Here is a 12,898-nt window from a genome sequence, read left to right on the forward strand (position 1 = left end):
GCACTGCTGCGAAGTTATTTTAAGCTCGACACACACTCTTGAGATGCCAAGCCTCTTAAAACAGAAGAGGCTTGTTATGTTCATCTGTAGTAAAGCATTCTGTACATCACCTCTAAAACAGACAAGAAAACTGCACCTTTTTTTTTAACTCATCTGTTCTTATTTTTCCCCATACTTCTCTACTGTGCTTTTAGTAATGTGACCTCATTAACTTCATGTAGTGATCTAGAAGGTGGAATGATTCCAATAGTTAGTTTTCCAAAGAATATAAAATAGCTGTAGTTCTATAAAATAAAATATAGCATGTTTTTTCTTGCCCTGCTTTATTAAGCTAGATTACAGCATTACCATCTGATGTGCATTTCCTACATATTACTGGGTGCTATAAGCTCCTAATGTGATCTCACCTGTTTTTTCAGTACCTGGTTACCTGGCACACAATTGATGCTGATGCACCTGAGCTCAGTCATGTTCTGTGCTGGGCACCAACGGATCCACCAACTGGCCTTTCCTATTTTTCAAGCATGTATCCACCTCATCCTCTAACAGCTCAGTATGGAGTTAAAGTCCTGCGGTCTTTTCCTCCGGTGAGTTTTAGTGTAGTTGCAACCACAGTCATTGTGGCCACAGGCTTCATTTTAGTACTGTGGGAAGACATGTATGCAAAATGGGCACACCTTGTTGGAGGACATGAAGAGATTGGGATGCAAACTTAAAGTTGATTGTCCAACATAATACTGGCTTGTGTACCTGGTAATTATTTTGTCATAAATTGCACCAACTTGAATTCTTCAGTGTTCCCCTCAAATACTACCAAATTCTCCTTTCAGCAGAGAACTTTTAATACTAGTCAAACTTGCATGAGGACTATAAAATACATTGTTGTTAATATTTTTGAAGTTGGACAGGGCAGAAAAATGCTTGTATTAAAGGAGAGGATATATATATACAGTTTAAAGTAAAGAGGGAGCGGTATTTGCAATTTTATTTTATCATGTAACTGAAGGAAACTTTTCACTGTGCATGTGACTTCTCTTGAGTACTAAAACACTAACAATAAAAACTCTGGCATCTTTTTCAGGATGCCATTTTATTCTACATTCCACAGATTGTGCAGGCACTGCGGTATGATAAGGTGAGGATATGAAACAGCTGCATGTGAACCAAGCAAACTTTGAAAATGGCTTTTAGGCTTAAAACTGCCAAACAGACAAAATTTAAACTTACAATAGTGCTGCTTATTATTATGGTATATCTAATACATAAAAGACAAATGCCTCTAGAAGCTGGCTTGCTTTGGATGCACCTCTTTTTTTGCTGTCCCTGGGATGAGTAGAACTCGTTTGTACACTTCAGCTTCTTTTCTAAGTTTGTTCTTATTGCCTAGAAAACTTCTGTGGAACTGTGCAAGCACTTAGTTCTTTACACCAAATGTGCAGTCTATAAGATAGTGTATGCATTTCTGATAATACAGGAGCATTTAGTGGTGCCAGGCAATACCAGAGTTGCCATTGCATTTCCTCTGGTTTGTATACGTAGTATGAGCTACCCAGATTTTAAGATTTGAAAACCATGTAGAACATAGAGAAGATGGCATAGATGTGCAAAGCTAGCGGTGGAATACGTCAGTAATAGAGCTAAAACATGTTAGGTCAATTCCTTACCTTTTAGAGTACACCGTCATTCTTCAGAAGCCTTTTAACAACATGAGTGAGATGGCAGTAGTCTTCTTCCCATCCGTTAAGAATCACTATTAGTAGGAGTAATGTTGAGTCTGCTTGATTTGTAATGATCTTTTCTTATTGGATTGGCTGTAATTGCAGATGGGCTATGTTAGAGAATACATCTTGTGGGCAGCTGCCAAATCCCAGCTCTTGGCTCACCAATTCATCTGGAACATGAAAACTAATATCTACCTGGATGAAGAAGGACACCAAAAAGATCGTGAGTTCTTTGAAATATAATATGGTTTAGCTCCTTTCTTGCCTCAGTTCAGGCTGAATCTCCTTCTTGCTTTCTCCTGACAGGAGGGAATCCTTTTAGCTGGAAACTTCTTCAGTTTGTAGAGAGAGGGCACATTCTGTTGAAGTATTCTACCTGACAAAAGAGATGCAGCAATGTTTGCATTGCTACTTTTTTTGTACCCATCACATACATCTCTTAACTTTCTGAAATAAGCTTCTAATACAGATATTTTCTTTTTCATGTGCAGCTGACATTGGGGAGCTTCTGGAGCAGCTAGTAGAGGAGATAACTGGCTCATTATCTGGCCCAGCCAAGGAATTCTACCAGCGGGAATTTGATTTCTTTAATAAAATTACTAATGTTTCAGCCATTATCAAGTAAGCGTTACACTACAGAAATTGTGATTTTTTTTTTTTGGGGGTGCACTTCTGGAAATTAACAATGTCATAGTTAATAGGCTAAGTTGCTTTTAGTCGTACTGAAATAGTGTCTTTAGTGAAAGAGAATTAATTACTTATATGATGATAAGATAATTTTTCCTTAACCTTTCCTGTAACTTAACAGTCGTAGGATGAAAGGTCTCACTTTACTTTGACTCGTAGAGATAATTTATATCTAGGCCTAATCTCTGTGCTTGAAGTTAGCAGTTCTGTCTTAACCAGCTGTTGCTTCTTATTCTGGAAACAGATGATTGTAAACTTCAGATTTAATTTGATTTTATAAATACATTGTGGTTAGTAATAGTGAAATTTAGTTCCATGTAAGAGTGCTCCAATATGTGATTGGAATTGGAAAAACAATCCATGCTCTTATATAGGTTGAAACTCTATCAGTCTTGTCACCTTGTTAATTTGGCTTCTTGGTTAAGCAGTTAGCATTCTTCTGAAAAGTTTGCTTCAGGAAAAGCAGTACTCCTGCATTTAAGTGTGGCAGGTTGGCTGTCTTTTTTTTTTTTTTTTTTTTGCATATTGTAACATGTTATCCACACTTTGTGTGGACTTGTAAATAAATAAAATGAAACATGAAGAAAAACCAATCAACAAAAACACCTGAAGTACTGGTAAATAACTTACCTTCTGCTAAAACTGTGTGACACTTTTCACAAGGAGATCTCACTATGTGGTGAAATACAAATAATCGTTCTTTTTTAATACATAAGTATTTTTCCTTTGTACCTAAATTGTGGTTACAGAGAAAGATGCACTGTCAGAGTAAGCAGATTGTTGATCTTTAAGAGTGAAAGCCTTGCTTATGGAGATTCTCACTGCTGACTGCAAGATACTCAATTTAACTTTTATAAATCTTGCCAGTGGGTGGCAGCAGCCCAGCACAAAGCTCTAAAATCAGTACGCGTGGTTTTATTGCATATTTTCAGAACATTCTCAGGTGTGTTAAAACGTTTGAAAGTCATATAATATATATTATTTAGAACATACCTCCTTTAAAATGAAGCTTTGCAAACCAGCAGTATAAAGGCATGAGTTTAAGGACACTTGCTTCACAGAAACTTATCAAATACCACATCTTCAGTGTTTTCGCCCAGCTGGATGAGTTAAAAGAGGGCTCTCGAGCATGAATACCTTGATATTTAGGATGAAATCAAAACACTTTTTGTTAGCATGGAATCATAATTAAGCAACTGTTAATGACTGTATTTGCAAGCATTTCATTTTGCACCTCAGGAACTTAAAAAAACAGACGTTTTATGCATTTCCTATGTAAAGACAACAGAGGAGATGCCATTTGCTTTGTAGATGGCATAAATGAGTAAATTTATAATCTATGATTATGTGTTATGTTGCTGCTTCAGTAATCTACTGCTTAAAATTAGAGTATTAGTAATAACTTTGAGTTCCGTGGTGCTACACCAAATGTGTGCAATTGCATGGCTGATTTCAATAGATGGTTAACACAAGTGCCTGTGCAAATTGGGTAATTGCATGTACTAATTGTTAACCATGTTACCAATTATCCAATTGACACCTGCAATCATGCAAAGTATGTGAACAAATTAGGTGTGTAATTGCATAGGTATTTTGTTGGCTTGTCCTTTTTCAGTTAGCTTATACCATTTCCAAAGCAGTGTTCTTATTCTGGTGTGAGTTCCACAAAGGAGAATTATATTGGTATAACTATAGCACTGTTGACAAAAGCGTACTCTATGTGCAAATTTCTCTGCAAGGAAGTGTCTTCATATGTAATTCACTGCTCTTATGCTGTTTTGGATTTGACAGCTCCCTATACATCCAGTTAGTGTTATATCTACAAAGCAAGGACTTCAGTAAGACAGTGGTGCAGTAGGACATTTTTGTCACTGTATAAATTTGAAACAAAACATCAGGGAAATACAATAGTATGTATAGTTATATAAAATATTATTAATCTTCTAGGCCGTTTCCTAAAGGAGATGAAAGAAAAAAAGCTTGTTTGAGTGCTTTGTCTGAGGTGAAAGTACAGCCTGGTAAGTGATTTCATCATATAATGTAGTGGTCTTTCTGCATTCAGTGTCAGTGCAAAATTTTCTGTAAGCAAATGCTAAATGTCTGGCGAGTGGCTGCTCACAATTCTGGTGCTGGTAACAAGATGGCTGTTCTTCATACAGTTGGATTGTTTCTCTTGAAGCAACTTGAATATTTTTACCAGCCATTAATTTCTATATTGTGCACCAAAGCTTTCCCCAAAGTGCTTACAGTCAAATTAGGTAACACAGGTAAAAACAGCAAAGTATATCTGAAGAGGGGAAGCAAACAGTTATCTTTTGGACCACCTTTTATTGAAAGAGATTAAATATCTTAAAGAATTTGTCTTGAGAATAAAACATGTCCAGTTGCCTTCATTATCCTTTTTCTTGCTTCAGACATGCCCTTGAAACATGACTATCTCAAGGTGCTTCTATTTATTTATACGTGTGTGTGTGTGTGTGTGTATATGTGTACACACACATACATAGACATATATTTTAAACATATTTTCCCCATCTGAATCTTCCTTTTAAAATGCACTTTGACCTCTGTCTGATGGGTTTCAGCTCTCCTACCATTTTTCTTTTGCTAAAAGTGCACTGGAATATGCTGCTACATCTTGCTAGAAATTCTTGTAAGAGAAGTCCTGCCTGTACATTTCTATGGTAAAGATTCTGCAGTATTAGTTCAAAACTATATTCCATTAATTTCTGCCAATCATTGACCAATGGGAAGAGTACTGGATTCTTTGTGATGTACAGACCGTATCCTCCAGTTTATCTCTAGCATTCATTGAATTCAAAAGTATGTAATGAAGCTGTAGACAGTAAGAACAGTTGTTCTCCAAGTATCATTGTCACACTGGCCAATAAATCTTTTCTTTGTTCTCTGCTCCATTTTGCAGGCTGCTACTTGCCCAGCAATCCTGAAGCTATTGTTCTGGACATTGATTACAAATCAGGAACCCCTATGCAGAGGTAGTGTGCTCTTGTATTCTTCCACGAAGTTAATTCATGATATTTAGATTTTCTATAAATCCTCATTTGGCTAACTTGCACTTATCATCTTTTTATTTATTACAATGTAGTGCAGCAAAAGCACCCTACCTGGCCAAATTTAAAGTGAAACGATGTGGAGTTAGTGAGCTTGAAAAAGAAGGTTAGTAAATGGGTTTTAATCATTGATGCTATTAAGTAAGAGTCAGCACTTTCTTTAAAATTGTATCCTTTTAGTGACCGTGTTGCTGCATTAAAGAAATACTTCCATATTGAACTTAATCTGTTGTGGCTCAGCTCAAAAATAAAAATGCATAAAATGGAAAGAGAAGAAAATTTTTGCAAGCTTAAGTTCTGGGTTTTTTTGTTTTTCTTTCTTTTTTTTTTTTTTTAAAGTCCCTGGAAGCACGCCACAGAAGTATCCTGAAAAAATGTGTACAGTTACTTTAGACTAACACATAAATTAATTGCCTTTCTGTGGTCTTTTGCAGGATAATCTAAGTGACTAGCTTAATGTAATTTGGGCATTTATCAAGCAAATCATGAAGATGATTTTTGATGTATATGTTCCAACTCTAATAAAGAAAGGAAACTGCCTTATGAAATTCATCTTGCAAAGCAGAAATTTTTGTAGTGGGACTTCAGTGTGAAATGTGGTTTTGAGTGTAGGGTGCTTGTCATGGTATGAAAATACTAACTGAAGTGTGCATCTGGGTTTTGCTTCTTCCCTTTTGGGCAGGTCTGCGGTGTCGTTCTGATTCCATAGATGAAAGTGCAGAAGAAGGAGTGGACAGTAAGAAAATCTGTTGGCAAGCAGCTATCTTTAAAGTGGGTGATGACTGCAGACAGGTACAAAGCTACTACACTTTGCAGTTATATAAGACAAATTTGTGACAGTATAAAAGAAGGAAATAATTTTAGCTTGGAAATGTTTTTTTTCTTTGAAATTTTGAGAATCCCTACTAGGTATGGGGAGAGAATTGTGTTATACTATTCTGGAAAATTTGACTTGGATACAAATGTTGTTCTTACAAGATGGTTCATGTAATGCCATGACGTAAAAATCTTTTTTAGAGTTCATTTTTTCAATTGAACAGTTGGTAATGTCAGAATAATTTACAAGGTAATACCTTGTACTATCTTGTACATTGAAGCTTGGTCCTTTTTGATTAAAGGAGAATGCTAGCTATTATCTCTGAAGTTATTAGTATCTCTCTTAATAGAAATATTCTTTTGATAGAAAGGCTGGCAGCGGTTAAATCTTTGGTTTTGTTTGCTACCCATTTGAGCATCCTTTACTTTTCCTTTTTTGATTTTTTTTTTTTTTTTTTTTTTTTTTTTCCCCCAGAACCACAGTGTATGCACAACCTTCTGGGGAAACTTATGTTCACTTCAGAGTTTCTTCAGAGCATTTCTGTCATCTGACTTGTGATCCGTAACCCCTGTAATGCTTGTGCAATTTTTTTCTTACGTAACAGGACATGTTAGCTTTACAAATCATTGATCTCTTCAAGAATATATTTCAGCTGGTAGGCTTGGATCTTTTTGTGTTTCCATATAGAGTGGTGGCCACAGCTCCTGGGGTAAGTACAGCAGTAACTACAGCAGTTAACTCTACTGCTGTAGAAAGTAGTTCCTAGTTTAAGAACAAAAAAATAATCTTTTCCTGCACACATAAGTTAACATTTCTGCAAAGAAATACTGTGCATATCACACCAAATACTTGGAGTACCATTGACACAGTCGTTCTTCTACTTTCTTATTTTCTAAAGCTTTTGGCTCAGAAATTTTGCTGCTTGTGGTTATTCATGTTTGTTGTTTGTTTTTTGGGACAATGTTGTGCAAGTCTGTGGAAAGTCACAAATTGCTTGTGTCTTACGTTGCATGGAAATTCTCAAACGTTGGATGTAGTTTTGTTTTTGTTTTTTTTTTTTAATGAATACACTAGAAATTCTGTATATGGTGATGTGCAGGCTTTCCCAGATCTCTTGGGAGACCTCTGTGACTGCCGAGAGCCACGTAGAAAATGTATGTTGGGAGTATGCTGTACAGACCTGTTTCTCTTCTTCCCTTTCAGTGTGGTGTTATTGAATGCATTCCTGACTGTACGTCCCGTGACCAGCTGGGCAGGCAGACAGACTTTGGGATGTATGATTACTTTACAAGGCAATATGGAGATGAGTCTACTCTTGCATTCCAGAAGGTAAAATATCAGTTTGCAGACATAGTACAGTTTCAACTGAGTAATGTTCTAGCCATAAGAAATAATGACAAATAACTAGGTAATTACTACTGTAATGCTGTACATGGCTTCTGATGTAGATAATTCATTTTTAGCTATGAGTAAGCTAGCTAAAGAAATTATTGCAGCTGTAGATATGTGGAGAATATTATTGAACATAGATTCAAACTAATCATGATTCAAACTAATCATTAATGGAGGAAAATTAACGTTCAACTTTATCTGCTTCTGGGATGAGTGAGTTATTAAATTATGTGTTCTTATTTGCTTTGACTTCTTGTACAGGCTCGCTATAATTTCATCCGCAGTATGGCTGCGTATAGTCTTCTCCTTTTTCTGCTCCAAATTAAAGACAGGCATAATGGCAACATCATGCTGGACAAAAAGGGACACATCATTCACATTGGTCAGTCATAGTCATCTTTTCCTTCTGCTGTAAAATACTGCTAATAGAATTTCAATTTGAGATTAATCAGATTTCAACTTTCAAATACATATGGGACATTTTTTCCTGCCAGTTTAGTATTGTATGTGTGTTGCGTTAGCTGCTTCTGCATAATTTCAGTTTTACAAGGTTTTACCAGCTTTGGGAAGGAATATGCATGTGTGGATTATGCATGTATATTTATATGTGTGTATTCATGCGTATACAAGCATATATAAATATGTATGGATGTATGAATACATATACACATTTCTTTACTGCTTGGATGTGAACTAAACTTGATGAGTAAATTCATGTAATTGCATCAGGCTGTGATGTCTGCCTTAGCTTTGCTTTTCTAGAACTGCAGATGTTTTAGCCTGTTTATCTGATGTCATCATCCTTCAGTATTGTTTAATGTTAAATAATTCTTTTGTTGGTGTTTTTACACTTTATCAAAGCTCTTTTTTCACTTGGAATTGAAATGCTGGTAGGGAAATAGATATTATGATGTGAAATGTACCTCTCCTTTCTTCTGCCATCTTTGACAGAAGAATGCACAACTAACCACCGGAATATCTGAAGCAGCTTATCTTTTGTGTGCAGATTTTGGATTCATGTTTGAGAGCTCACCTGGTGGTAATCTGGGCTGGGAGCCTGACATTAAGCTGACTGATGAGATGGTGATGATAATGGGAGGAAAAATGGAAGCAACTCCATTCAAATGGTTTATGGAGATGTGTGTCAGAGGCTATCTGGCAGTCAGGTAAAGCATTAAGTGCTTAAAAATGGAAAGTGCTTGCACAACAAAAACCAGATGGGATGTTAAATAATAATAAACAATTGTAGAAGGTCAAACTGCTGCATGAAACGAATTTTGCAGCCTAAATGACAAGGAGCTGAGGGTCTAGCATGAATGCTTATAGGCCACAAGAAGTTCCTGTGGCTGCTCTCACATGGGCTCCCACTCAGCATCGCAAGATTTGCTTTAATAGAGAATGAGTAATAAATGGATGTGAAGTGGATGTTGCATATGGTTAGGAGGACAGTATGACAGAGCCCAGATAAGGGATTGTTCTATCATCATGAGTGTGAAATATTAATGACGTTATCTTACAGAATTAGTTTACTCAGCAAGTAGCCCCAGAAGGGGCTGTCTTGGAGTTGAGCACAATTTGCTTCCTTGAAGTGGCACAATCTAGAGAGTTTTATGTCAAGCCAGAAATGTCACCCAAGTAGCAGAGTAGTGATAGATTTAGTGGGAGCTCCTCTGAGTGGGAGGAGAGGAGAAGAAGGGAAACTGGGCTGATGTAGCAGACAATTATGTAGTAGAGTAACAGGTTATTTTCTAATTCCTAATTACTGTAGTATCACTTTTGATGCACTGGTCGACCTTTCCGTTGCTGAAGTAGTCTTATTTCCCAATATATATAGTCTTTCTCGAGGGCTCCTCATCTTGCAGCATTTTAAATCTCTGATAGTCCAACATAAAGGAATGAAATTTAAAGAAAGAGATCATAAGCAATGATGTAGCTCTGTCAACAAATGTGAGAGGATTACATGTATTGTTTTAATTACAGAAAAAAAAGTGTAGTCCAGCTTCAGTCTTCTCAACCTGCCTGCTTTACCTCCTAAAGCTGCAGAAGTTCAAGTGCTGTAACCTTTTGTCCTCTTTTTTTGTTTTAGGCCTTACATGGATGCTGTAGTCTCACTTGTTACGTTAATGCTGGATACAGGGCTGCCATGTTTCCGAGGGCAGACAATCAAGCTTTTAAAGTAAGTCAGCATGTATAGGAACTGGAAAATGTTCATAATGCTTGCTCTTCGTAGCATGTATATTGTCACAGTTTCTGCAGCAAGTGTTGTTGTCATGCTACTCAAATATCTTACGTTTCTTAGTGTTATAGAAATTTAAGATTTTTTTTGGAGATATCTCAGAAAGCAGGATTTTCAGTGGCCTTTTCATATGATTAGGTTCAAACTATTAAGTGACTATGTGAGTACCTGTTTTATCTTAAAGTTCTTAGCACTACCAAAGCAAGACCGTAAAGGAAAGATCTGCTTTAATGAGAGGTAATGTGTTCTATCTGAAGTGGTGTTGAAATCTGAGGAGCAGCAACTTTAAATTTGTTTGACAGATGCAGTACTGAACAGGGACTGTGTTGTAACGTGAAAAGTTTATCCAAACACACATATTTTAAGCAGCCCTTCAGGCTAATGCCTCCAGAATAGTTCTGCAGTCAGTATTTCCTGTATATAACTTAACTACATTTTCCTAAAAATAAACAAAAATTCATGAAGTATAATGGGCTGGAGCTCACAGTCATTGCTAGCTACTAAGGTATTTTAGAAGCAGCGGCTGTCTAGAAAGAGAGACCTGCTGTTACCACTCAACTGGTCAAAAGTTTGCAGCCTCAGTCTCCACTGTAAGAATAAAGACAAGTGCTTTTAAAATATTACTATTATGTATGTGTTGTCTTGAAGGAACTACATACTTGCAGCAAGTGAAATAAACATGGGGCTGAGCTTTTGCAGAAACACATTTGTGTCATGCTCAAAAGAAACCTCACTAATTTGTAATCCTGTTTTTTGTGGTGGTGGTGTTTTTTCTATACAGACACAGATTCAGCCCCAACATGACTGAACGGGAGGCTGCAACTTTCATCATCAAGATCATCCAGAATTGTTTCCTCAGCAATAGGTTTGGCATTTATGTGTGTCTTCTCTCTATAGTTAAAGGAAAGCCAGCATAAACTGGCAAAACTGAGTGCAGCAAAAACAGTGTTTTTGTGCTTTACCCGTATTTTATTTCTGTGGTATCTTGATGGTTGTTTTTCTGACAGTGGTTGCAGTGTTTTGGTTTTTCTTTAACTATCATTTGCCTCTGGCTTTGTTTTTCTTCTCTAGGAGTAGGACCTATGATATGATTCAGTACTACCAGAATGACATCCCATACTGAATGATGCTAGAGATTCACTGCTGATGTGACACAAGCAACCCAGTGCTCTTGCTCCGGACTCGTAATAAATATGAGATGTTCAATCACATCTTACTATCTTCCACCTTTTTTGTATGTGTGTGCATGTGTGGATACCTGTTTCCTGGACACTACAACAATCAGTCTGATTGATTACTTTATCAGGTTCTTTTTTTTTTTTCCCTGGATTTTTGGAGTTGGGCTGCAATCATTATAAAACAACCAACCAACCTGTACTCTAATCGTGAATGTGTGAAAGAGGTAAAGTTGTAGAGTTTGGTAATTTTTCATGTGATGCAAGGATTTCTATAATACCTTTTAAAAAGTAAAAAAAAAAAAAAAAAAAAAAAAAAAAAAAAAAACTTCCCTGCATGATCCCACAAAATAACATGGAAGTGAAGGGCATGCACTTCTTTGGAAACAGTAATGTTGAATTGCTTAAATTTTACTGCATGAAAAAAACCTGATAATTGTCCACATCGGTGATGTCTTGTGTAGCTGTGTTCATACTTTGCACTGTACATGGTCCCTGCTATGTGGTGTTTCATATGTACATGAAGAATGTATTTTTTTTCCTTCTGTGTGTTTTAAAAAAAGAGGCTTCTGGATATATTTAATCTAGAAAATGTAATAAAAGCCCTTATACTTTGTTGCAAGGTTTTTGACACGTACTGAGTTTTATTTCATGCACTGTATTGTTCTGGCAATTTGTGTACTGGGCCCTGTTCATTATAATATGACTTTTTTTTTTTTTTTTTTTACTGGAGAAATGTTTTTCTTCAGATTTTCATCTGTCTCCATGGTCACGTTTTACTCATGAGAGAAATTGTTTGTTCAAGCTTCGTGCGTAGAGGAGCACATGCTACCCCACTGCTTCCTGCTAAGAAGACCATAGAACGTGCTAGGCACTGCTCACTGTACTTCAGCTCTGTGTTTGTTTTCTTTGCCGGCTTTGGGGAGTCGTGATGATAGCTACAGTTTTTTGTCGGAGAACAGCCCTACCTGGGAGGCGGGGCAACGCTGTGCTCGTAGGGCTTCCTTTCTCTCACTGACTGCCGAGAAAGCAGCGGTGTGAAGTGTTCGCTCTATTTAAGCTGCTCTCTGGGTTGGCTACGACGGGGGCACTTTGCTCTGGCAAATAGCAGAGGCCGAGCTGAAGGGCGGAGCCCGCCTCGCGCCCGGAGCCCGCCTCGCTGCTCACGGCTGAGGGAAGCCTGGGGGGGCGGGAAGCGGCGTGGCGCGGCCGCCGTGAGCCCTGTGGAGGAGCTGCTCTGGTGCGTGAGGTAATTAAGATCAGAATTAAGGTACACAAAGGTATTTTGGGTGTTTTTGTCCCTGATCGTTATGTTAGAACATATTTTGGTGCCTCCACAGCCCTGGTAGAAAAGAGTGCCTGTTTTGAAATAATAACAGCAGTAAGTGTGTGTGGTGTGTGTGTGTGTGTGTGTGTAAATACACTTAGCGAAGGTGTTTCTGTCATTTCTCCACTATGAGAAACCCCAGGTCGTGGGAGAACCAGATCTACCTTTTTTCAATCCACATCTTCTGTTCGTATAGAAAGCACTTATGTAAGGAGCGGAATTTATAGCGGCTCATTTCCATCCGATGGACCCACGGTTCAGTGCTGCTAGTGCCTCTATCAGCGCTATTTATATGTTAATCTCACTTGCTGAGACTGAGGAGCAGTCCGACCCTCGTGCCGCGTGCTGAGGCACGCGCTCGCACAGACGTTACTGGTGGAGGCGGAGCAGTGCGCACTGGAGCAGCCAATGGTGTGAGCAGACAGAGGAGCTGGTTCCTCTTGGTAAAGTGACTAACACTTATTTTCTTTAC

The 12,898-nt window shown here is 37.7% G+C and overlaps 1 protein-coding gene across 1 annotated transcript in view; it reads left to right on the forward strand.

The window, feature by feature from the left end:
* The window catches only part of PI4KA (phosphatidylinositol 4-kinase alpha), a 57,218-nt gene extending 45,497 nt beyond the window's left edge, over positions 1 to 11,721 (forward strand). The window contains exons 41-55 of the mRNA XM_010719953.4: positions 420 to 587; positions 1,082 to 1,135; positions 1,824 to 1,944; positions 2,213 to 2,342; positions 4,356 to 4,426; positions 5,332 to 5,404; positions 5,515 to 5,585; positions 6,162 to 6,271; positions 6,901 to 7,005; positions 7,500 to 7,625; positions 7,950 to 8,070; positions 8,695 to 8,854; positions 9,775 to 9,864; positions 10,706 to 10,789; positions 10,996 to 11,721. Of these exons, the coding sequence (XP_010718255.2) occupies positions 420 to 587; positions 1,082 to 1,135; positions 1,824 to 1,944; positions 2,213 to 2,342; positions 4,356 to 4,426; positions 5,332 to 5,404; positions 5,515 to 5,585; positions 6,162 to 6,271; positions 6,901 to 7,005; positions 7,500 to 7,625; positions 7,950 to 8,070; positions 8,695 to 8,854; positions 9,775 to 9,864; positions 10,706 to 10,789; positions 10,996 to 11,047 (1,536 nt within the window). The 3' untranslated portion in view covers positions 11,048 to 11,721. The remainder of the gene's footprint in view (positions 1 to 419; positions 588 to 1,081; positions 1,136 to 1,823; positions 1,945 to 2,212; positions 2,343 to 4,355; positions 4,427 to 5,331; positions 5,405 to 5,514; positions 5,586 to 6,161; positions 6,272 to 6,900; positions 7,006 to 7,499; positions 7,626 to 7,949; positions 8,071 to 8,694; positions 8,855 to 9,774; positions 9,865 to 10,705; positions 10,790 to 10,995) is intronic.
* Positions 11,722 to 12,898: the final 1,177 nt, after the last annotated feature.

Source organism: Meleagris gallopavo, chromosome 17, assembly GCF_905368555.1.
Source record: "Meleagris gallopavo chromosome 17, MGAL_WU_HG_1.1, whole genome shotgun sequence".
Taxonomy (NCBI): Eukaryota; Metazoa; Chordata; class Aves; order Galliformes; family Phasianidae; genus Meleagris; species Meleagris gallopavo.